Source organism: Furipterus horrens, unplaced genomic scaffold (assembly GCF_987537825.1).
Source record: "Furipterus horrens unplaced genomic scaffold, mFurHor1.1.pri manual_scaffold_10, whole genome shotgun sequence".
Classification (NCBI taxonomy): Eukaryota; Metazoa; Chordata; class Mammalia; order Chiroptera; family Furipteridae; genus Furipterus; species Furipterus horrens.
The window spans coordinates 35,401,826-35,429,071 of NW_028327180.1; the positions used below are offsets into that span (position 1 = coordinate 35,401,826).

Below are 27,246 nucleotides of genomic sequence, written 5' to 3' on the forward strand. Positions count from 1 at the left end.
AATTCCAATGGCATTTTTCACAGAAATAGAACAATTCTAAAATTTGTATGGAACCACAAAAAGACCTCATATAGCCAAAGCAATCTTGAGAAAGAACAAAGCTGGAGGTATCACACTCCCTGCTTTCAAACTATATTACAAATCTACAGTAATCAAAACAATACGTTATAGCATGAAAATAGACACATAAATCAATGGAACAGAACAGAAATTCCAGAAATAAACCCACACATATATGATCAATTAATTTAGGGGAAAAGGACAGTTCCTTCAATAAATGGCATTGTAATAACTGGGCAGCCACGTGCAAAAAAATAAAACTGGACTTCTTTCTTGTACTATAAACAAAAACTAACACAAAATGGATTAAAAATTTGAATGTAAGATCTGAATCCACCAAATTCCTATAAGGAAACATAGGCAATAAGCCCCTGGACATTGGTCTTGGAGACGATTTTTTTTTTTAATCTGATACCAAAAGCAAAGGCAACAAAAGCACTAATAAACAAGTGGGACTATCTCAAACTAAAAAGCTTCTGCACAGCACAGGAAACCATCAACAAAATGAAAAGACATCCCACTGAATGGGAGGAAATATTTGCAAATCATATATGTCATAAGGAGTTAATATCCAAAATAAATAACAAACTCATATAACACAATAACAAACAAAAAAACACAATCTGATTTAAAAAATGGGCAAAAGATCTAAATAGACATTTTCCCAAAGAAGAACAAGAGGTCTATGAGGGGCAAAAAAAAAATTAAAAAGGAGGGTGGGGAAGGGCATTTTGTCAGGATTTCTAGATAACCATTAATTGATATCTGAAGCAACTTCTTCATCCTAACATTAAACCAATTATGGTCTATGTTTACACTTTGCCCTTTTTTTCTACTGGATTTTCACTGTATTTTTTAAACCCACAAATTACACTGTTATTAGTATTTTATAGAAACAATATTTGTTTAGCTTTATATACGTTTAGAACTTTATTTCATTTCTTCTTCCATCTCCTACTTTCATCCAGAGATCATTTTCATTCCTCTTGAAATACAATCTTTAGAAGTTTCCTTAGTACAAGTCTCTTGGTGATAAACTGTTTTTTGTTTATATAGAAATGGATTTATTTCATCCATGTTCTATAAAACAGGCTGAGTCCTCCAGAAGGTACAGAGATGAAGTCTGGGGTGCAAGATGTTTATTGGGGGATAGTATCTGTGAAGGAAATGGAGTGGAAACAGGATTAGCAGAGGAGGAAGGTGACCTGCCCTGTCAGGCCACCTAATAATCACCCATTGCAGGCAGCCCCAGGAAGGACATGACCTCAGATAAGGCAGCTCTCTGTGGCTGCAGGGTGTCTGCTGACCGCGCCTGCCGCTGAGTAGGAAGTCTTTCTTTGAAGGAGAACTGGCAGTGCCTCTTCACGTCTACCACAAGTTTCACAAGGTACAAGTTTCACAAGGTACACATTTCTGGTTGAAAAGATTTTTTCTCTCTCATGATTTTAAAAATAATAATATACTGTCTCCTGGCTTCCATTGTTGTTGAGGACTCTGCTGTCATTTTAACTGTTGGTCTTCTTCAGATGATCTGTCCTTTCTTTGAGACCACTTTCAAGATTTCTGTCCTTGGCATTCTTCAGTCTCACCCAAGTGTGGGTTTTTCCAAATTTATCCTGCTAGGGGTATATAGTGCCTCCTTGATCTGCAGGTTCATGTGTTCAGCAGTTTTGGAAAATCTGCAGTGATTATCTCTTTAAATATTGTCTCTCCTACATTCTCTCAATTCTCTTCTCCTAAAACCCCATCCTGGGACTCTATACTCCTATTAGGGCTTCTCATTCTGGTCCCTATTATTCTTAACATCACCTTCTATTTTCTTAGTCTCTTTTGCTGCATTCTGGGTAACTATTTTCACCTACATATACTAATTCATTAAATTTCTCTTCGAACATCAGTCTAAACTGTTTTATATTTTAAAAGCCCATCAATTGAGTCTCTATTTCAAAAATTATGTTTCTGGATATGTAATTTTTAAAAAACCTTTTATTCCAAGTTATATCTTGTAGACTAGTAATCTTTGTAACTGTTACTTCCAAGTATTACATACTTATATATTATTCAGTAACTGAAAATTTCAGTGTCTGCAGTTCTGATCTAAGTTTGATGTTTTTATGTCCAATGACTCGCAGTCATAGTGGCTTGTTTTCTCATGTGTCTGGTGGCATTATGTTGTGGGTTCTTTGGTTAATCAATTAGTGGAAATCCTGCAGAAATAATTTGCTTCTGCTGATTGCCAAGAGCTCCAACTAACCTGTAAACACTTCAGCCTATGATCACGGCAATTCAGGCTCACAAGGGAGTTCCTGGCTCCCTTTCTCAACTTTCCAGCTGGCCCCAGTCTCAATTTCCACCAACAGCAACCCACTTGGGTGACCCTTCTCCTCCCATCTGCCTGACAGCCCCTCAGGACCAGCCCTAGATCCTTATTGCTGGCTCTAATTCATATTTATTTTTGAAATGGGGGCACTCTTTGGAGATCTCACCTAAGTCATGTAGGATCTGTGATGTCCCAAAGAGTGTTCTTTCCAGATTTATTGGTTCAGACTTTAATTGTTGATGCTGCTTTCAGACATTGTCAGAAGTCATATTGTCAGAATGGAAATAGAGTTTATTATTTTCCTAATATTCTACTTTGAGACAAACTTCTTAGCTCTTTCTCTGGAAAACTTACAAAATATTAGTGAACTAAGTGAGCTTAGCACAGTTTATGAAGTCACTGGTAGGATATTTGCATTCACCAAAAGAAATAAAATGGAAGGTTTCATATTTGACATGATCAGATAGGAGGTTAGCAGTAAAAAATAAATGGTCACTTAAAACAGGAAAATCACCAAAAAAAGTCTCCACATTTATTTTCACTTACAACAGTTAATCATCTATGTAAGGTCAAGACCTTTTTGATTGCTGGTATGCTGATTAATATTCCAATTTTTTCTTACATGCTACAATATTATTCATCATCCATGATTTCCAGTTTCTATTTATTTAAAGTGAACAGAGAATTCAAATGTTTATAAAGCAATCTAAGTACAAAATCTTAGATTTATATCTTTTCAACCAACTCTTTGACAATTCATCTTGTCCATACTAACTTCAATAAAAATTTATATATATATATAAAAAAAAGCTTGAGTCTTTCCAAAGTGATCAACTTAGTTTTGAGGATAACAATGCTCTATTTTCCAACCCATACTTCAGTGATTTATCTAAAATTTAATTCGACTCTATATTGAAGTAACACATACTACTAATATAAACAGGTTTTAGAATTAACATAATAAATTTAAAATAGACATAATAAACACCATTAACATAACTATTGGTAAAGAAGAGAACTATTCAGGTATTCCAGAAAAAGCCTTCTAACCCAAGTATTTAACATGTACTGGTCATCAGATTATTTATTTTATAGAGGTCCTGGGAAGTATCTTCTAACCTAGCAAGCCAGCTAATTTGAAAAGTCAGTTATTTTGAGCATAATTGTTACCTGTTTATGGCACTCTCCAACATCTGAAGGTGCTCAAGTCTTACCTCCTGGTTCTACCATTGACAGAAGGGTGTTCGAACTAGGCCCAAAATAAAATGAAGTCCTCAGAGAGGACAAATAAGTCACTGTACCAACAGAGGAGGAAAAGTACTATAAAGGATTGGGATAAACTCTAATAATCCTACTTCTCTTTTTTCTCTTGTCAATGTGTCCCTTCCATTGGAAGGACTACTAAATTAGGGAGGAGCTGGGGAGAAAGGGGCATGGAAAACGGTGGCTTGTGAAGGCTCAGCTTTAGGCCTTAGGGAGAAGTTATTTTCAGATCATCATGCATTTTCTCCAATTATGGCACACGTGGTAAGCCTCAGAAAGCCAAGACCAGAAGTAGACCTGGGACAAAAATTTATAGAGCAGGCAATCTGGCCTTTCTCTTGTTAAAAGGGGCAACAGCAACTCCTCTAGACAAACAGACACACACACACACACACACACACATCTTCTTTGAAATAAAAGCACTGTATGCAGCTAGTCAAGGATTTAGGGTTTCAAGATTGTAGCCATCATTCTCTTCCCATCACATATGCAAAACATACTATAACATTCACATAGGAACATCTATTTGCATGCAATGTTGTATTTGGTGGTAATTCTAAGACATTATTTATTTTTGTTTTCCATAGTTACCCTTTGGGATCAACGTGCTATATTTTATTTGACAGTAAAGATGGCAAAACATCTAAGAAATTGTGAAAGTGATTAATTATCTGGTCATTTTCAAACTTCAGGACCTCAGGGAAGTTTTTCTACCCAACTTATAAAAAGATATACTTTAACTTTGTTGGCTATGAAGAATACTTATTGAAAGTGCTGGAAAAATAAATGTACTCTCCTAAATTAATTTTTGTATACTTACTAAACAACTTTGTATTTTTAGCCATAATATAATCAATATCACATTCTTTAAGATATTTTCACTAGGGTTCTCCATATTTTTTAAAGAAAAAAGAGCAAAAACTCATAAAATAATTGCACTTTGGTCACACAATTATCTGATTATAAACTCCTTCATGATAGGAGCTATGTCTTATTTATTCACTCTTGCTTCATAAGCAACTGTCAATATGCCATAATGGTAGATATATAATAAACAGATGGTACATTAATGAGTTTTATAAAGGAAGGAAAAAACTGGTTTATGAGAGAAAAGTTTCTAGATTCATTTCATATTAGACCTGAGAAGAACCTTACAGATTATTTCATCCAATCCCCTAATTTTAGAGATAAAGAAATTATAGAATGACTAAAGACACAGAGCTAGTTAGAGATACAGTCAGGACTAGATTTTATCTCCCAAATACTCATCCTAGTGTGTTTTGTATAAGAGGAGGTGTAAAGGAATGGTAAGACTATAAGCTTTGGAATCAGAACGACATTCATATCCTAGCTATCACTTACTGTTTTAAGTTAGATAAGTTGTGTAATCATGAGACTCAGTTCCCTCATTTGTAAAATTGAGTACAATCTAATTTACTGGGCTACAGTGAAAATGAAATGAGGCGATGTATATAAATTTGCTGAGTACAGAACCTTGTGCATAGTAAATACTTAATAACTAGAAGCTTCTGCAATTCTTATATTATTTTGCTTCTGTTTTATATTCCCATAAATTACTGAAATTATTTCCTTAAGTTGGTGTGGTGATGACTTCAAAAATCAACGGAAAAAAATATTTATTGGCACTCCTTTTTTATAGTGATGCACTAGAATTTATTTTTATTTTACTTATTGTAGAACTATAATAGTACTAGACTGTACTGAATATTTTTAATACCATTATGCAAATAGCATAAAATGATAATTCTCAATAGTAATGAGAATGAAACTGACAATTTTCATGGGACAGAAAAATGGCATAGGCCACCAAGTGTTGTTATGAAAGAATTTTCCAAGGTGATATATTATAGAATAATGCTTGCTGTAGATCAGGGATTGGAAAACTATAGCCTGTAGACCAAATCTCCTGCAATTGTTTTTGTAATTAAGATTTACTGAAACAATTCCATTTGTTTACATACTGTCTATGGCTGTTTGTATTATACCAGCAGAGTTGAGTAGTTGCAACAAAAACCATATGGCAGGCAAAGCCTAAATTATTTACTATTTGACCATTTACACAAAGTGTTCTGTGCCCTGCTATAGATCGTGTCAGGTATATTGAATTGTTTCCTAAACTGTGCAAACCATTTGTATACCAGATATATCTGCAGTTAAGACTTAAATTGAACTTACAGCTTAGGCTATTCTGTTTAACAGAGTCCAGAATATTAGTAATTTGTATGCCTTAATATATCTATCCAAAAGTGCCATTTGACAGCATTTTATAACCTGTACATTATAACAGTATTAATAATTTTCTATAAATTTCTTCAATATTCTATATTTATATAACATAAATTTTTCCTATTAAGAAACTTCAAATATTTTTTCAGTGAATTCTTACTCCTTTCCTCTATTATGGACACTAAACAATTCTGAGGAAAAATTAATTTGGGACTAGGAAGTCACAGGCAGGATACTTAGCACTTTAAATATTAGTAGCAGGAAGAAAAAGATTAGTAGGACTATACATTTATACAGAAATATTCACTGTCCCTAATGTCTCATGATCCTTTCATAAACAATGATGATTTCTTTTGGAATTGCCTGGTAAAGAGAAGCACTCTTATCAGAAAATGAAGCTAAAATCATAAGTTAGATTTGACATTTTTCTGCTAGTTTTGTATTTTTCTGAATCAACTAGATAAACAACAGATGGGTTGCCTTATGCAGCTGAAAGAATACTAATAATATTTTGTTTTTGTATAAAAATAGTTTTTTTTTTTAGAATTCTACAAATGACTCTAATGCAAATTTGATACCGAAACACAGGTTCTAGTATCAAAATTCCTTGGGATATATATATATAGCATTGCATTAGATGGATGAAAGAGATGAGAAGAATGAACAGGCATTTTAGGAAAGAAAATGTGTTCTTTGGAAAATCAATGTTTAATAGAAAAAATTATGATTATGGTACAGAATATAGGAATAACCCTTTTTAAAGCCTCAAGAAGTATGTACCTGTAGCTACAGAATACTGAAATTTTCCTTTGGGAAAGGCACTCTAACAAGCAGTTTAAATTTATTATCTCCTTTAATCTTCATAGCCACCCATGAGGTAGATATTACTAAATGTAACATTATTTCCCACATTTTACATAGAAAAACCGAGGATCAGAATGTTAGACAGGACATAAACCCAGCCTGTCTACCTTTAAAGCCCATGTTTTTAACAATATGTTATATTGAAATGCTTTTTTAGAAATATCAACAACCTTTGAGACTTGTAACTCTTTAATAAAATGCTCTGAGCCTCCTAGAAGGCACTAAATAGAGGAAATTACTTTTAAAGAAAAAAAACCCAAGTACTTGGAAAATTACTAATTATGTTAAATAATACATCAGATGGAAATGCACTTTAGGAATAAACTTTACTGATTTGAAACTGTAAAACAGACATTATTCTGACAACTCAGACTATATATATTTCATAATTAATTCTGGATTCAGGCTTTAAATATTACTTTTTCAAGTATTATTTAATACACATTTTGAGAAAGTGTTCTTGCTAAAATCAGTTAGTAGAAAGTATTTTAAAATCTAGGCAGTAAATTTCCATTTACAGCAAGGCTATTATTTTAAATGTTCTTAAGTCCTTTATACAAGCCAATTTTTCTTCAAATTATGGACTTAAATATATGCCATTTGCATTAAATGCAACTGGTGTTTTAAAACAATGTGAGCAACTGCTTCACAAACTGACTTTTTCAAATATTTGAAGGGGGCCAAATATATGGTGACTGAAGATGGCCTATGTGATCTTATTAACCAATGTCACCCCAATAATTTAGTAAAAAAAAAATTTGAAAGCTTCAGTAATATAAGAAATGACTATAAAGCAACCTCACTGAGTTTTAAGCAAACATACTCAAATATTATTCTCTAAATCACCTAGCAGGCTACTCTAAGGATAACATTGTTGCTTGATACATTTAAAAAAACATCTCATTTAGAAATTATCATCAAATCCTGCTAAGTATTCTTTTGGGCAAGCTCAGGGATAGCAAATCTTCAATTATGTGTGGATATCACTTCAAACAGGAATTTAATATCTCTCATACTCAATTCACAAGTATGTATGAGTATTTTCTGAGTAAGACTGTGAATGAAAACTAATAGTAAAACATTAAAAAAATCAAAGTGGGACAAATATTGTATGATTCCACTTAAATGAGATGCCTAGAGAACGGGCATGCATACCTCATTTTATTGCGCTTTGCTTTATTCCACTGCACAGATAATGTGTAAGATCCTCCACCAGCCAAAGGATTATGACTATCTGAAGGCTCATATGATGGTTCACATTTTTAGCAATAAAATATTTTCTCATGAGACATAATGCTATTGCACATTTAATAGACTACAGTATAGTGTATGCATTAACTTTTACATGCACAGGGAAACAAAAAAATTCCTGTGATTTGCTTTACTGTGATACTTGCTTTAGTGCAGTGGTCTGTCTGGTCTGTAGATGAACCTGCAATATCTTTGAGGTATGCCTGTAATCAAATTCAGAGACATAAGGTAGAAAGAGATTGGAACACAGGTAGGAAAGGGGAGTTGTTGATTAATGGGTAATGTTTCAGTTTGGGAAGATGAAAATTTCCTGGAGAATGATGGTGCTGATAGTTGCACAAAAACAAATGTATGTAGTGCCACAGTACTGTACACTCAAAAATGGTTAAAATGGTAAATTTTATTACTATTTATTGGGGATATTTTACCACAGTTCAAAAAAAAGGCAAACACCCAGGTGACTAGCTCTATAGTTTGTCAGTGGGCTATACTTTGCTGATCCCGAGTTAATGTTACGCTGTGTGGGCCACATTATTTCTGCTTCAACTTCCTCCCTTTAGCGTGGAGGTAATGAAGGCACGCTATATCATAAGGTTGTTGTGGGTATCACATAAGATCACAGATTTTACCCACAGCGAAGTTTATATAAATAATGAATTCGTATTTATAACACTTTATCTTTTTTGAACAAGCCAATTTTAATTCAATATCTTTTACTTAAGATTGAAAAGCAGGAGTACAAGGGACTTCATGGCATTCACACAAAGAATAAAGCTTTAAGCGTATTTCCAACTAATCTTCCAGAACAGCCTCTGAAGCACTATGCTGAAGAAAAAAGTTAACACTAATTCCAGGAAAGAAAAATACTGCAGAGAATTAAAAAAATGCATGTATTTGAGTATTAACCTATGAGGTGTTAGTGTGAAAAACATCCCCTTACATGAGGATTAGGAAAACTTTTCTATGAAGGAAGAAAGGCGAGAAATTCCCAACCTGAATTAATAAAAAGGAAAGTTAGTTAGTTGTTCGGAGCCAGTATAGAAAAGTGAATGAGTGACAACACGGTTAATAACGGGGTTTTTTTTTGGTTAAACTTGAAATGAGTAATAAATGCATTTCAAAAATCAGGAAATATTCACAATGCATGAGATGAATTTTTAAGAATTCAGAAAAACAAAGTACAATTGACCACTGAACAACACAGGTTCGAACTGCATGAGTCCACTTATGTGCAGATTTTTTACAATAAATACAGTCAGTCTTCTGTATCCCCAGGTTTTGCAACTGTGGGATCGACCAGCTACTGACTGTATGTATGTATCGTTCTATGCCATTTTAAAAAAGGGACTTGAGTATCATGGATTTTGGTACCTATAGGCATCCTGCAAACAATTCCCTGTGGATGTCAAGAGACAACTATAATAAGTTTTGAGGAAGTCAAAAGTCATATGCAGATTTTCGACTGCATGGGGGTTGGCACTCCTAACATCCACATTGTTCAAGGGCCAACTGTAATTCTAAAGAAAAGCAGTAGAAATAAAAGTAAAAACAGAAATAACTGAATTAAAAAGATAATCCTATAGTAAGACTGATCAAGAGTGAAAAAGAAAAGAACATACATTAGGAACCAAAAAAGTGAATAGTAACAATTTTCAAAATTAAAAAAAATGTGAATAACTTTATACCAACTTATTTGAAAAGATGAAATCACTTTTTAGAAAAATATTAAGTCCCAAAAATGCCTCAAGAAGAAATAAAAGACCCAAATAAAACAATTACGATTAAAGAAACTGAAATGATAGTTTAAAAAACCTAGTGCTTTCTACAACTTTTCTCTCCTTACTTCAAAAATACTATGACACACAGTTTTTACAGGATATACCAACCTTTTCAAAGAGCAGAGAGCCCTATTTATTGTGAAAACTGTTTCAGAGAATGGGGGGAAAACTTTATGAAGCTATTATAACCTCAACACTCAAACTGGACAAGGACAGCACAGAAAAGTAACAATGATCACAATCTATCTCACTCATGACTACACAGTAGTCTCCCCTTACCCACAGTTTCACGTTTTGAGGTTTCGATTATCAGTGATCTGAAAATATTAAATAGAAAGTTCCAGAAATAAACAATTCATAAGTTTTAAATGGTACGCTGTTCTGAGTAGTGTGATAAAATCTTGCACTGCCCTGTCCCATCCTGCCCAGGACATGAATCATCCTTCTGTCCACCATCTCCACACTGTATACAATACCTGCCCATTAGTCACTTAGTAGCTATCTTGGTTATCAGATTGATTGTCTCAGTATCATAGTGCTGGTGTTCAAGTCACCCTTATTTTACTTAATAATGATCCCCAAAAGCAAGAGTAGTGATGCTGGCAATTTGGATATGCCAAAGAGAAGCTGTAAAGTGCTTCCTTTAAGTGAAAAGTTGAGTAATTGTTATAATTGCTCTGTTTCATTATTAGTTATTATCATTAATCTCTTCTGTTACCAACTCATAAATTAAACTTTATCATAGGTATGTATATTTTGAAAAAACAGTATACATAGGGTTCAGAACTATCTGTGGTTTCAAGCCTCCACTGGGAGTCTTGGAACGTTATCCCCTGAGGATAACTCTGGAATACTGTAGATGCAAAAATCTTAAGTAAAGCATAAGAACTGGAAAGCAAACAAGAGACAAAGCTGTCCTTATCTGCAGACAGCAGGATTTCTACAAAGAATATCTAAGAGAATCTAAACACAATTAGAACTCATAAAAGTTTAGCAGGGGTGCTCAATATAAGGTCAATACACAAAAATCAATCAATGGCATTCTTGTACACTAGCAATAACCAATTTAAAATATAATAGAGAAAAGATCTCACTTGCAATTGCAACAAAAACTTAAGGTACCTAGGAACAAATAAATGAATATAAAAATAAAAAGATATTAAAACTCAGTATTACAAAAATGACAATTTTCCCCAAATTCATTTAAAATAAAAAACAAGTTCAATGAAAGTCCCAATAGTGTTTTTCATGGATAAACTGATTCTAAAATTCATACAGAAAAGTGCCAAGAATGGTTAAAATAATTTTGAAGAACAAGAAGGTAAGGAAATGTGGAACTGACACAGGGTTATACAAATAGACCAATGAAATAAAAGAGAGCCTAAAAATGAAACTTATATGTATATAACAGAGGTTGCACAACAATTCAGAAGGACTATTTGATAAATGGTGTAGAAAGCATACTGCTTCTTCGTATGGAAAAATAAAATCATATTATTCATAACACAGACAATAATATATTTCAAGGGATTGGACAGAAATAAAAAATTCAAATTTTAAAAACTGCTAGAAAAAACATGGCAGGCTACATGTACAAGTTCAGAGACAGCGGAGGATTTTTTAAAGCACCGAAGGCAAAGAAAACACAAGTTAAAGAACAAGTTGCAGAGCAACAACAAAAGGCAGTAACTTAACAGAGCAACCCTAGTAACAAACAGTCAGATCCCAGAAGAAAAACTCAATAAACATATGAAAACATGTTCAATCTCACCAAAAACATACTCCATTGAGTGTGAAATTAAAATAATCACTAGAGTTGAAGATGTCTATTATCTTACAGTCCAACAATTGCACTTTTTGGTATATATCCCATGGAAATTCTTGGTCATGTGCAAAGAAGACAGGTATTATGAGAACACTCACTGCAAAATGGATTATAATAGCAAAAAACCTGGAAATTATATGCTCATCAACAGAATGAGTGAATAAGTTGCAATATATTTATACATTAGACTACTATACTAGAGTTAAAAACAATCAGTGGTACACATGTAAACATTTATATTCTTAAAAACATAAAAGTAAATGAAAAAAGCAAGCTACAGAATTACCTTATATGAATTTTAAAATATGCAAAACAGCAAGTTTTATAGATATTTAGCCACAGTATAAAGTATTAGGAAGAATGATAAATATCACATTTATGAGAAGGGTTACCTCTGGCAAGGGAGCAGGAAGAGGAATGGGAATATAAAAGAAAACAGAGGGGTTCATCAACTGCGATAGCCAGCCAGCCAGATAGATAAAATACAATGTTAAGATTTCACAATAGCTGGGTTGTGAGTACATGGGTGTTTGTTATTTTCTATACTTTTATGTATTTAAAATATTAATATAAACTTCCTTAAAAGGAAACATGTTAAGAAATGAACTACAGTATTGCTCTGGCCAGTGTGGCTCAGTTGGTTGAAGCACTGCCCCAGAACTTGAAAGGTAATGGTTCAATTCCCAATCAGGGAACATGCCTAGGTTGCAGGTTTGGTCCTCAGTTGGGAATATACAAAATACATCTGACTCTCAAATCAGTGTTTCTCTTCCTCCCTTCATCTCTCTCTATAAAATCAATAAGAATATCCTTGGGTGAATATTTTTTTTAAAAGGAACTACAGTATTAACATAAATACATCTCAAAAACTGAATATAAGTATATAGGTATGTGTGTGTAAATAGCAAGAGCAGCAACAACAAAAAAGAATAATAAAGCTAACATTTCAGCCTTATGTAGTAGGCACTCTTTTAAATGTCTGCATGTATGTTCCTAAAAACAACCCAAGGAGGTAGATTCTATTACTATTTATATCCAATACTATTCCTATTAAATTCTATTATTCATTTTACAGATGAGGAACTGAAGAGAGGGGTGAAGTTAGTTTTAGTTTACAAAGCCAGTAAATAATTAAAGTAACATAAGAAGCCAGGATTCCTGCTCCAGGCTTTACAGCTTAATAACTATGTATCTGTTATTATATCATTCTCTGTTCTTTTTAGTATTTTGGAAAAATACTTTTAACCCATGACTGTAACAGAATGCATGTGCACACACATGTACACATACACCCACTTCTGTGTAGCTTAAACTAGTTCTAAAGATACTAAAAGAATTCTAGGAATGTCTTGAAAATAGCAGCATCCCAACTACTTTAACTTACTAATTTACAGGTGTGAGGTTTGGTATCTTTCAGGTCATTATTTCATACTTAAACATCATTTCTTCGATAGCCCTGAGGTAATATATATTAGGAATCCTAGAAAATTTATATGGGGAAGCATATGATGTAATTCAAGCACCTCTTTCTCTTTCATTAAAGGCAAAATTTGATTACTTATCTTCAGTTTTGAAAGTTCATATTAAGAGTTTTTAATAAGTAATTCAGTTAAGAAATTTAATACAATTTCAATTATTCATTTTTTCAGGTCTCTTCGTTATCAGTTGGTTTATTTTTTAAAAGCCAGTACCTAATACTTATACAATAATAAAAATGTAATTTTGTATAGGACCATTTATACCACAAAGTAAAAGGGGAATTGGCATTTTTAGTAGTCAAATATTTATGAGCTTTGACTATGTGCTAATCAAACACTCCCTGTCCCCAGTACCACTGTTACCATTTCTTATGTCTCTTCTCAATCTATACACCAGCATTTTCAATGCTACCATCCACTAACCTACAGAATATGCATTCAAAGTATGGAAATATGAAAAAGAAGTTCTTGCTTTCAAAGAGTTCGTCATCTAGTAGGAGAAGTATACAAGTAAAAGTTACCTATAATACATAAGTACTCTAAGAAAGACATTTAAAAGGTATTAGAGAAACATAAGGGTTGGGGTGGATGAAAGGGTGGTTGGTGCATTTCTGAGAACAGGAAACCTGGAACATGATGAACAGGAGACAACTCTCTCAAGAACACTTGTCTTAAAAGGAAGAAGAGAGGGTAACAGCTAGTGGCATAGTTCCAGAGAAGGTTTTAAGATGAGAGAGGTACTTAGCATCAACTCCTCTGAATTACTTTCCTTGTTCCACTGCTTTCCTAGGACTAAATCCCAGATGAGTGTGAGCAGCCTCAAATGAGACAGATGTTTAAGAATTCTACAGAAGGAACCTAAACAAATGACCTCTAAAGTTCTTTATGGGTCTAAAATTCTACAATTCTATGATTATGATGATCTAATCTCTTTAAAACTAAAAGATAAACCATAAAATATTCAGTATGCAAAAAAGAAAAACCAAGAGCAATTAAGAGATGAACCAGTTTGTACAACTGCATCTATTACTTTGCAAAACTGTTAAAACTATTAATTCCTATTCTGAATATCAGTAAAGATTTCCACAAAAAGACAGTGCCTTTTTATTAGTTGGTAAAGTGCTCTTCCCCTCAAACCTGCAGACTTTTAAAGTGTCAACAAGCAACTGTTTTGTGATAACAGGAGTAAATTGCTTAAAAGCCCATAGCTACAACTTGTAAAAGTTGTATTTAAAAGGAAGATGTTTATAGAAACATACATATGACATTCTTACTCCAATATATTTTGTCCATTATCTTCACTTTAAAAATTTAATGTACAAGTTGCAGGTTGATGAAGAGTTTTTTAAAAACCCAGCCAAGATTAGCTCTTTATAGTAATATGCCCTCTTTTCACTATTACACATTCTGAAATTTAGAACAAGGTTTCCCTTACCTGATATGGGCATGGAATGTGATATTCTCTGCAGCGTTCTTGTATCCATGTTGTTTCCCAGATGCCACGGTAAGCTTGCTCATAAAAGTAGCATCCAATTACAACCAAGAGTGGTACGAGATAAAGAATGCTGAAAACACCAATCCGGATCATAAACTTCACCAATTTATCTTGGTTCTCCTTTTCTAATGGAATCTCAATTCGAACTCTGTTTAGTGATATAATGCCAGCTAAGAGGAGTGAAACCCCAACCACCACATACAGGCAGAGGGGTGCAAGAACAAAATATCTCAATGCATCAACATCGTAGAGGCCAACAAAACACACGCCACTGATATTGTCACCTTCAATTTTATTCATCGCTAAAAGGATGATAGTTAGAGTTCCAGGAATGCCCCATGCACTGGCGTGAAACAGCAATGCTTTCTTCTCAATAGCTTCACTACCCCACTTTGGTACCGCTGCCAAGAACCATGTGATGGTAAGAATTACCCACCAAACGCTGCCAGCCATAGTAAAAAAATAAAGTACCATAAAAAGCATGGTACAAGCTTTATTATGAGATCCTTGTGTTACTGTGGAAGCCTTATACTGTGCAGGGCTAGATGCATTGCAGGCTACTCGGTCCTCGAGCAAAAACCCAATGAAGAAAATTAATGATACCATCATGTAGCAGACTGCATAAAATATAATAGGTCTTTCAGGATAACGGAATCTTGTGACATCAATCAAAAAAGTTAAAAAAGTAAACAACGTGGCAGAGAGGCAAATGATTGAAATCAATCCTATGAAATATCGAGCAAATGAAAGTTCTTCTCTCCTAAAGTACATATTTGGACAAGGAGGTGAACAATCACGCACGTGCAAAAAAGAATAACCAAGGTCAGGATCAATTTTCAACTCTCGGGGACACCAAAAACCATAGTCCCTCTGCACTGCCACTGGGGCTCCTTCAGTAGGATCTCCAGCTAAATTCAGATCCACAAGTCGAGGGTATGGCTCGTCACAATCTGGGAACCTAAAAAATACAAAATGAGAACCATTTTACCTACTGGGAATCTACTGCCACCTAACAATTTGGATTTCCAAATTTAGCACCTGTGACTGTACTATTTATTCTTATGTCCTTACAGTATATTACAATAAGTAGAAATAAAGTATACGGTGATATCTTCTGTGTAGGTAATACAACTTGATTTTCCATAGTTGACCAAAAATGTTAACGTTTTATACTTGTTTGTTTTGGTTTTTAAAACAGTAATTTTTCTAAAACAGTCAAGCACAGCCATCAAAAAAGAATATATATAAACTATTTAGGACACACAATATAAATATATATATATATATGTTAAAGAAATAAATACAAATATATAGCTCCAACAGAAGCTAAAAGTTAGTTTTTTCTAACTATAGTACAATCTTCAATTTACTCTAGATCCAAATAGAACTTATTAAGCATGAGTTAAAAGTATTCCCTAAATGCATGGCCCAAGGTATTTTGAGTTAATTAGCATTAAAAATCCTTACAAATGGCTTAGTTTTTAGTTTTTTTCCTTCCCATTTTACAGTCACTCTCTGCTTATCATATTCGTTAATTAAAGGCCTTCTAAGGTCTCTAATGTCAACTAGTTCTTTCCTCCCATCCCTAATTTCTCTCCAATCCATTGCATTCTCTAATTCAGTTACTCTCAAACTTTAAAGTACATGAGAAAACTTAAGGTCCTTTTGAAGTGTAAATTCTTGGTCCCCACCATCACAAATCATATCTCAGTATACCTGTGTTAGGGCCCAAGAAATGTCCATTTTTAACAATTTTCCAGATCCACAGACTTGAGAAAGTATCAGAGCCTCATGACAAAGGAAACAGAGTTGTGTTGCAGACACACTTACATGACTAAGGGCACCATTCTCATAAATTTCCTACAGCTTCAAGTTTCTTTCCAGTAAGTTTCTAAGCCTTCAGATGCCCACTAGCTAAATGTTTACTAGTTTATGTGCATCAAATAGTTTCCAAGAAACTATCATTGATATTGTTTGCCACATGCATGCATAACCTTGTGTTATAGTGGATTAAACTTTTATTTTCCCATACAAACCATTTTCTTCACAGGGTTTGGAATTATAAAGCCAAAAGACAGAAACTTATTGCATTCAGGCATTTATTGGAATTCTGCAGTATGCCAGACGTTAAACATAGAGACAAACAAACAAACAAACCAGGATCTCTGTCCTTGAGTCTAAAAGGAGACACATACTTGTAAAGACAACATAAAATACAGCAGTGTGATACATGAAGCAATCAAAATGTATATAAAGTATAAACTGATATAGAGAAGGATTCATTATTTCAGGGGCAGAGGATATAAAAGACTTCATAGAGCAAGTCCCATAGAATTTTGAATCAGTATTTGCCAGTACTGAAGTACGCCAAACAGTACTCTTGCAAGAAATGCAAGCAAAGCATAGAGGTCTGAACAGGGTGCTTATTGCTGGAGCATGAGGTGTGCAAGACTTGTGACAAGAGATGAGGTTGAAGAAGTAAGCATGTTGCAGAAATATATGTTTATGTGTGTCTCTCTCTGTGTGTGCATGCATGTATATATAAATGACATAAGATTTTAAACCATGCAAAGGAATACTATATATTTTTACAGATGTATTTGTATATCCAAATGCCAATTCAACATACCCCTTCACTCTTGAACCCTTCCAAAACCAAACTCTTGATTTTCACTCCTTAGATTTCTCCATCTCCCAAGTGGTAATTCCATTCTTCTAGCTGCTCAGGCCAAAAACCTTGGGGTCATCTTTGAAATCCCTTCTCTCTCATTTACACCTCAGAATCTACCAGCACATCTTGTCATCCTACTTTGTGATATATCCAGAATCAGGGCACTTCTCTTTTTCTCCACTGCTGCCCCCCAATTTGAAACATCAGTACCTCTTTCCTGGACTTTTGGGAGTGGCTTCCAATTGTTGATCTCCACTTCCACACAGCAGCCTCTCCTGTGCTCATGATCATATCCCTTCTGCTCAAAATCCTGATGGCTTGCTTCCCTTCTCGCTCAGTCAAATACAAATTCCATACCAGAGCTACAAAACTCCCCCTGCCCACAGTACTTTTCTGATCTTATTTAATCTTTCTATTCTCCCTCACTCACTTGGCTCTAGCCCCTTTGGTCTTGTTGTACTTTGACTATACCAAGGATGCTTCCACATCAGAACCTTTGAACTTGCTGCTCTGTTTCCTCAGCCTGCACTTTCTTCACTAAATATCTGTATTATTTGTTCTCTCACTTTACTTAGGTTCATGTTTAATGCCTCCTTATCAAAAAGGCCTTCCCCCATGTCTCCACAGAAAACAGACTCCTTCTGCTTCCCTCTATTGTATCACTATCACCTAACTCCACTCTTTGTTAATAGCATTCATTACCATCTGACATTATCTATTTGTTATCTCCCACCAGTAGAACTTTAATTCCATAAGAATAGACATTTTGTTCACTGCTTGTCTTTAACATAGAATAGTGTCCAGCACATAGAACACATCCAATTAATATTTGTTGAATTAATGATTGTTGAATAAATATATTCATGTAGCCCTAACCCAAGTAATTAAAAGATGACTAGCAGCGTGGAAAACAGATTTGAGCTGGGCAAAAACAGGGGAAAAGATACCAGTTGAGCCAAAACTAAAAACCACATAAGGCAGTGAGAATGTGACAGCTATAGCCCTGGCCAGGTAGCTCAGCTGGTTAGAGTGTCATCCTGATACTTCTAAGATTGTGGGTTTGATCCTGCTCAGAGCATATACAACAACCAACCAATGAATGCATAAATAAATGGAATAGCAAATCATTGTTTCTCCCTTCCTCTCTCTCTAAAATCAATAAATAAGAATTTTAAAAAGAAAAGAGTGCAATAGCTATGAAATTAGTTAGATAAAAGCAACAGGATTTATAACTGATTGAATATGGAAGCTAATGACAATGAAGGAGGAAGATGACCTCCAAGGGAACAAAACAAAAATAATCAAGGAATAAAAAAAAATTTAGACATGTTGAAATTGAGGTATCTGAGACAAATTCAAGCTAGGATTTTCCAATGGCTTCTGGATATGGAGATTTGGAGCTTTGTAAGAAGATGTCAAGGCTACAGATTTAGATTCAGAAGTCACTGGTATATGAATAAGAGGCTAAAATCAGTAAGATGTTATTATCTGAGGAAAGCATGTAGAATCAAAGAGAATAGGAATAGAACTCTGAGAAGTACCAGTATTTAAATGTCAGAAAGAAGAAGAGGATCCAAGAAAGAAAACTGAGAAGGATTGGTTTGAGATATAGCAGACCATAATGGTTTACATATGATGGCCTGATTTTCAGGAAGGGACAGGCTGAGATTGAGGGGAATAAGGGTCAAATATAGAATAAAAGTGAAATATGGGTTTAACATTGAGTTAAATAGATTTGGCATAGGTGTTAAGGGGAATGAACATAAATTTCCCTGTTGTTCAAATTAAAAATTGACCAAAGACAAACAGCAAATAGAATTGCTATGGTTTGAATCATTATATAATAGTATAGGTAATTTATAAGAAATTGGTTGAATCAATCCAGTTGGGGATTTAAACAAGTACAGTGGAAGGAATAAACTGAAATTGCTAGCAAAAGTGTTATTTCAAGCGATGGACCACAAACCTTAAGCTAAGTAAGGAAATTAAGTTAGATCTGAAAAGGGTTCTATCGCAAGGGGGAAAAACCCCAAAAGTCTGGGGGTATGTCCATGAAGCAACGACACGGTAAGTAGAAACAAAAATATGGGAGATGTGAAAGAATAAAAAGTTGTTATGAAAGACCAGCTTGCCAGAATTTAAGATTTCAGAGTTAGGGAATCCCAGGCAATAGTGAGGACATAAAATAGATGTAATCCTACAAAACAAATAAAGAAATAAAGGTCATAATGAGATTTCTATACTTGTATATAAACTATTAACATAAAAAGACCACTAGAACAATGAGAGTTAGATACAAGAAACATAAAATAGGATTCTGGTCCACTCAATTCATAACTGTTCTCATAAACACCAAGAAATTTACAGACTTCTAAAGAGGGACTATAAACACTACTAGGTGTTTGAGGAGAGAATGGATAAGAAATCAAAATGTCAGTAAGCTGACTACAAGATATTAATGTTTTATTCTTAAATTTTTCCATTTTTCAAATGAGAGTAACATCTGCTTTTTACCTACCTCCAAAGGCTAAACAAAATTAATTTTAAACACAAAGGAGAAAAGAATGTTCACCTCAGCATTGCTTATAACAGCAAAAACCTGAAAATAACCCAAACAACCATCCCTAGGAGATGGCTAAATAACTAGAGGATATTAATACAATTGGCCATTACATAGCAATTAAAGGGAATCAACCAGAACTAAAGATATAAACATAGGTACATGTAAAAAAATTTTAATGTTATTTACGGATATGTATATAGGTAGTAGGGTATTAAAAACAAACAGGAATGATTAACAACAAATTTAACATAATGATTACTTCATCTCTGGGGAGGAAAGAAAAGAATGAATTCAAGGCAGGTACCAAGAAAGGAACTTTCAACTCCATCTGTATTGTTTTATTTTATTTTTTTTAGGGGTTTTATTTCTTAAAAAGAAAAACTCAGAAGCAAATATTGCAAAATGTTATGATTGGACAAAGCAGGATAGTAATAGGGCCATACATATTCTTCTTATTTTGTATTTGGAAATATTTCAGAATACAAAAAGGCACAATGCTATATAAAAAATACAGCATTGCTCTGGCCAAGTAGCTCAGTTGGTTAGAGCCTTGTCCTGATACACCAAGGCTGTGGGTTTGATCCCCGGTCAGGGCACATACAAGAAGCAACAAATGAACGGTTAAATAACATGAATGACAAGTTCATTTCTCCCTCTCCCTCTCTCTCTCTCTCTCTCTCTCTCCAAGATCAATTTTAAAATGCTTACAATCTATATATTGTAAATAATTAGAAAAACATCTGACATTTTCTGGGTCTGGTCTATTAATACATGACAGAAAAACAGGACTACTTAAATCATTAACACAGTTAAATCATAATGATATTTAAGTCCTATTAAATCATCATTAAATGTATTTAATGATGAGGCAACAAATGATTACTTTCTTCTCTGTATTTTCTAAGTTTCATAAATGGCATTACTTTCATAACCAGAAAAAAATTTTAAGGAAGAAAAAAAATCAGCTGTTCTGCTGATTCAGTATTCAGTCTTAGGTTCTCCTTAATTTAATTCTTTTAAAAACTTCATAGTAATGTTTCTCTTTTTCTATTTTTTTATTTAGTGCTTCCAAATTTCTAAGGAAATGAATAATTCTGAGGCCATAAAACAGATGTTCAAAATTGACTAATATATACACTTTTAAAAAGCTTTTAAAAATTGATGAACCAGAAGACAAGTAATTTTTAAATATACTGCAACATAAGTAATGATCCATAAAGAATGATTTCGCACCTACTGCATTCCATATCTTCAGGCCAAGGAACACCAAACATCTCCATAAGCTTTGAACACTCGCTGTAAGCACGCTGACACAGCCTACGACAGGGAAGTGTGACCCGTCCATATTCCATACAAATAGGAGCATAGAGTGCACAAAGAAATGGCCGGAAATCCCGAGAACAATCCAGATTCACCATAGGGTGGAATGGCTAGGAAAAAGTTAAAATTAAATCATTAGAGAAAGAGTTGTATGTAAATTAAAGTTTTCTATATATAATATTGCAATATTCATTTTTTTGTTTTCAAAAAACTCCTGAAGGTTATTAAAACTTTTTGAAGGTTTTTTGTTTTTTGTTTCTTTAAACAAACCTTCTTAGGCCTACCCCTGAAGATTCTGATTTGGTTAAGTCTGAGGTGTATCCCAGAATCTCTTTGTATAGTTTAATTGTTACAGGTGATATTAATGAAGGTATAAGGCTGCATATGACTAGTAATATGATTCATTTTACACAGAAAAAAATACAAAAGATATATGCCAAATGCTCAAAACAGTGATTACTACTTGTATGAGATTATAAGAAATTTTAATATTCTTCTTTTTATGTATTTCAACTTATAAAATTTCTTCAATTAACATGAATCAGCAGGAGAGAAGACAAGCAGTAAAAGGGAAGAGGAGGGGAGGAAGAGAAGTAATTATACTAGTAGTTATTTTGAGAATGAGAAGTAGGGAAGAGATCTCTCACCTTTTCTTATATTTTCTTGTTCTTTTTATGTTAAATTAAAAAAAAAGAAGTTCTTACTCTGACATCACATGATATAAACACTGTAAGCTGATGTTAAGAATACAAAAAGAAAAAAAATAGTGGCTCCAAACATAAAACCACATTTAAAGTCATTATCATAACCACAAGAATAGATCAAATATCTCAAGAAGTGTACATCTGGGCTTTTGACTATCAGATATTTTTTTCACTTGTTTATATAATAGTTTCAGAGTCATTGCTGATTTTGAATTGATAACAAATATTCTCACCACCAGGCCTACTGAGTAAGAACCAATTTATTTCTATACTGATATACAAGGTGGGACTGCCCCCCACCCAACCAAAAAATAGAATTATCTTCTGGAGGGCAGGCCCGTGTAGTACAGGCTTTCCTGGCTAGGTGAATGTTCTAGGAACTCCTCTGTATCAGTGTACTAGCTGGTGTTGTTGTGAGAGCCTGTGTTCAGCTTCACTGAATTTTTTTTTAAGACTCTATCAACACATTTGCCCATTTCATGATGGGTAACTTTCAAGTGCAATTTCCCACACCATGATGAGTGTTCAGCAGTTTTTGACCAAAAATGGCATGACCCCCATGCCCCACCCTCCCTATTCACCCAATCTCACCCTGCTCCTAAGCACCTTTATTTCCCTGATGAAAAAAAGTCTTCAAAGGGAAACGTTTTGCCTGATGCAGAAGAGGTGAAATAAAAAATGGCAGAAGTACTAAAGAGCATCAAAATTAATGAGTTCAAAAACCATTTTAGGGAGTGGAAAAAAACATCTTGATAGATTTACTGCATCAAATGGAGAGGACTTTGAAAGTGACCGAAGTTTAAACATGTAAGAATAAATACACAATTTTTAATAAGTAAATCCAGGGTTTTTTGGTCCCTCCTCATATATTTTCCAGACATCTCCTATACACAATGCAGTCAGAAAAGCAAGAGTTGCTTAAAGAAACTGATGTCAGAGAAGTTAACTGTATAATGGATGTGATAACCAATATATTAAATAACAATAAACTATTTGTGTTGATAAACTATATGTTACTGTCACTTCCAGGTATGAAGGGGTAGTCTGTGTTAAACCAATGTTTCCATCACGAACAATTTAAAAAAAATCTTTTTAAAGCTACTGGAGAACTATCAAAAGAAAATAACTAGAGACCAAGAATCCAGAGAGCAAGGAAGCATGGTGAGGTGGCCTGATTAGTGCAGCCACATTTCCAAGAAGGCATTTGTCGAGTCTGGGCATAAGGCAAGAGGCTAAGTAAGAATCAAGTTTTGCCTAGGCTGATGCTAAAAACCTGAGAGACCGTGAGAGCTTCAGTGGTCTTGGGAGGCTACAGACAAAAGTCACATGCAAAAGAATAAAGTTGGTCCCACCGGGGCTGTGCTGGGCCTGCAGGTCTGTGGCGAGCCGCGGCCGTGGGTCTCTTATCCGCAGGATGGGGTTTTTGAAAGTTGTTAAAAATAAGGCCTACTTCAAGAGATACCAAATGAAATTTAGAAGACGACGAGAGGGTAAAACTGATTACTATGCCCGGAAACGCTTGGTAATCCAGGATAAAAATAAGTACAATACACCCAAATACAGGATGATAGTTCGTGTAACCAACAGAGATATCATTTGTCAGATTGCTTATGCTCGTATAGAAGGAGATATGATAGTTTGTGCAGCTTATGCTCATGAACTCCCAAAGTATGGTGTGAAGGTTGGCCTGACAAATTACGCTGCAGCATATTGTACTGGCCTGCTGCTGGCCCGCAGGCTTTTCAATAGGTTTGGCATGGACAAGATCTATGAAGGCCAAGTGGAGGTGACTGGAGATGAATACAATGTGGAAAGCATTGATGGTCAACCTGGTGCCTTCACCTGCTATTTGGATGCAGGGCTTGCCAGAACTACTACTGGAAATAAAGTTTTTGGAGCCCTGAAAGGAGCTGTGGATGGAGGCTTGTCTATCCCTCACAGTACCAAACAATTCCCTGGTTATGATTCAGAAAGCAAAGAATTCAATGCAGAAGTACATCAGAAGCACATCATGGGTCAGAATGTCGCAGATTATATGCGTTACCTAATGGAAGAAGATGAAGATGCTTACAAGAAACAATTCTCTCAATACATAAACAACAGCTTAACTCCAGTCATGATGGAGGATATGTATAAGAAAGCTCATGCTGCTATACGAGAGAATCCAGTCTATGAGAAGAAGCCAAAGAGAGAGGTAAAAAAGAAGAGGTGGAATCGTCCCAAAATGCCCCTTGCCCAGAAGAAAGATCAGGTAGCTCAGAAGAAAGCAAGCTTCCTCCCGAGATCAGGAACGGGCTGCTGAGAGCTAATAAACCAAACCACAATTTTCTATGAAGATTTTTCAGATAGAGATAATAAACTTACTCAACAAGTAAAAAAAAAAAAAAAAAGAATAAAGTTGGACCCTCGCCTTACACCATACGAAAATTAACTCAAAATGCACCAAAGGCCTAAATATAAAAGCAAAATCTATGAAACTTATAGAAGAAAACACAGGAGTAAACCTTCATGACCCTGGATTTGGTGCTTAGATATGACACCAAAACAAAAAGAAAAAAATAGATAAACTGGACTTCATAAAAAATCAAATTCAAAATCAAAAGCTTTTCTGTATTAAAGGACACTATCAAGAAAGTGAAAAGACAAACCTCAGAATGATAGAATATATTTGTAAATCAGATCTCTGATAAGGATCTAATATCCGGAATACATAAAGAATTCCTAAGACTTCCGGCCAAGATCGAGGAGTAGATAGAGACACTGTGTCTCTCTCCACAACTAAGAAGGAATACAACTACCTCAAAACTAGAAACAACCAAAAGTTCCAGGAAATCAAACTGCATGAAAATTCAGCAAACAAAGATATAAAGAAGAAATACTCATCCAGACAGGGCCAGGGTTTGAAGGAAGCCATACTCATAAGATGCCAGTGCTAGTAAACTACTTTCTTCAGGAATAAGAAAGGGAAGAAAAATGAAAGAAGAAGAAAAAGGCAGGACCTGCAATAAATGACACAGAATCCAGTACTTGTACTTGGATGCAACATCTAGAACTTGCTTTCCTCCTTCCACAATCTGAGTTTCCTCCCAAGAAGTACTCACCACCTGACACCGACACTTTATTTTATTTTATTTTAAATTAAATTTAATGGGGCGATATTTGGCTAATTAAAAAGAAAAAAATTCCTATAAGTCAACAAAAAGGCAAATGACCCAGTATTTTTAAGTGGGCCAAGAACTTGAGCAGACATTTCTCCAAAGAACTTATGCAATGACTAATAAGCACATAAAAAGATGCTCAATGTCATAGTCATTAAGGAAATGTAAATCAAAACTACAATGAAATACCATATCACACCCACAAGGATAGCTGTAATCTAAATAAATAAGTAAATAAATAAATAAGAAGTGTTGATAAGTCTGTGGAGAAACTGAAATTCTTATACATTGTTTATGGGAACGTAAATGAGGCAAGTACTATGGAAAACAGTTTGGTGATTCCTCAAGAACTTAAACATAGAATTAACATATGATCCAGCAATTCCATTACTACATACATACTTAAAAGAATAAAAAATAAATTTCAAGTTAAAAAATTGTATATGAATGCTCACAGCAGAACACCATTATTTGTAATAGCCAAAAAGAGCAAAATAAACAAAAAGAAGCAAATAGGAAGAAAATAAAGAGGAAAATCAATGAAACTGAAAACAGACAAACAACAGGAAAAAAATATCACTCAAACCAAGGGCTGGTTCTTTGAAAATATCAATAAAATTGATAAGCTTTAAGTCCAGGTCAGGTAGCTCAGTTGGTTAGAGCGTCAACCCAATCCTCTAGGGTTGTGGGTTCAATCTTGAATCAGGACACATACAAGAAGCAACCAGTGGGTGCCTGGGTGTTTGGAGCAATATAAATGAATGTTTCTCTCTCTCTCTCCCCCACCTCTTCCGCTCTCTAAAATCAATAAATTTTTTAAAAAATTTTAACTGATAAGCTTTTATTTGTAGCAAGACTGATTTTTTAAAAATGAGAAAAACAAATTACCAATATCAAGAATGAAAGAAAGGATATCACTAGAGCTCTACAGACATTAAAAAGACAAAGGAATGCATATCAATATATGAAGAAAAAGCATCTGATAAAATCCGGCACCTATTTATGGTAAAACCTCTCAGCAAAGTGACAATAGAGGAATCATACCTCAAAATAATAAAGGCCATCTATGGAAAACTTACATCCAACGTCATACTCAGTGGACAAAAGCTAAGTGTTTCTTATAAGATCAGGAACAAGACAGGGACATCTACTCTCACCATTCTTATTCAACATAGTACTGGAAGTCCTAGCCACAGCAATCAGACAAGAACAGGAGATAAAAGGCATCCAAATTGGAAAGGAGGAAGAAAACTGTCATTTTTTGCAGACAACATGGTATTGTACATAGAAATCCCTCTAGATTCCACCAAAAAAACTACTAGACCTAGTAAATGAATTTGGCCAAGAAGCAGGATACAAAATCAATACTCAGAAATCCATGGCATGTCTATACACCAATAATGAACTATCAGGAAGAGAAATTAAGGAAACAATCCCATTTACTATCGCAACAACAACAACTAAAAATGCAGTATCTAGGAACAAATATAACCAAGAAGGTTAAAGACCTGTATTCGGAAAACTATAGGACACTGAAGAAAGAAATTGAGGAAGATGCAAATAAGCAGAAGAATATGCTGTGTTCATAGACTGGAAGAATTAACATCATTAAAATGTCCATATCACCCAAAACAATCTACAGATTCAACACAATTTCTATTAAAATACCAATGGAATATTTCACAGATCTAGAACAACTATTCCAAAAATGTATATGGAACCAAAATAGACCCTGAATAGCCTCAGCAATCTTGAGAAAGAAAAACAAAGTTGGAGGGATCACAATACCTGATAGCAAGCTATACTATAAGGCCACTGTAATCAAAACAGTCTGGTACTGGCATAAGAACAAACACATAGATCAATGGAACAGAATAGAGAGCTGGGAAATAAAAATATTTCTTTGTGGTCAATTAATATTTGACAAAGGAGGCAAAAGCATACAATGGAGTAAAGACAGTGTCTTCAATAAATGTTGGGAGAACCGGACTAGTACGTGCAAAATGAAACTAGACCACTAACTTACACCATATGCTAGAATAAAGTCAAAATGGATAAAAGACTTAAATATAAGTCACGACACCTTATTAATTCTAGAGGAAAACCTAGGCAGTAGATTTCAGATACCTTGTGCAGCAATATTTTTGCCAATATATTTCCTAGGGCAAAGGAAACAAGGAAAAAATAAACAAATGGGACTACATCAAATTAAAAAGCTTCTTCACAGTTAAAGAAACCATCAGCAAAAT

At 34.3% G+C, this 27,246-nt stretch overlaps 1 protein-coding gene and 1 pseudogene across 3 annotated transcripts in view; one reads left to right on the plus strand and one right to left on the minus strand.

Annotated features, from left to right (window-relative positions):
• Positions 1-27,246, minus strand: part of FZD3 (frizzled class receptor 3) — a 71,805-nt gene that overhangs the window by 17,935 nt on the left and 26,624 nt on the right. For 2 of the 3 annotated variants that reach the window (XM_090288323.1, XM_090288322.1), the window contains 2 exons: positions 21,049-21,245; positions 14,522-15,539 (listed from right to left, as the gene is read on the minus strand). In XM_090288323.1, coding sequence (XP_090144449.1) covers positions 14,522-15,539; positions 21,049-21,245 — 1,215 coding nt within the window. Of the gene's footprint in view, positions 1-14,521; positions 15,540-21,048; positions 21,246-27,246 lie in introns of those variants that run through there. The other variant, XM_090288324.1, reaches the window with a different exon arrangement.
• On the plus strand, positions 23,192-24,170 carry LOC149999490 (large ribosomal subunit protein uL18 pseudogene; annotated as a pseudogene).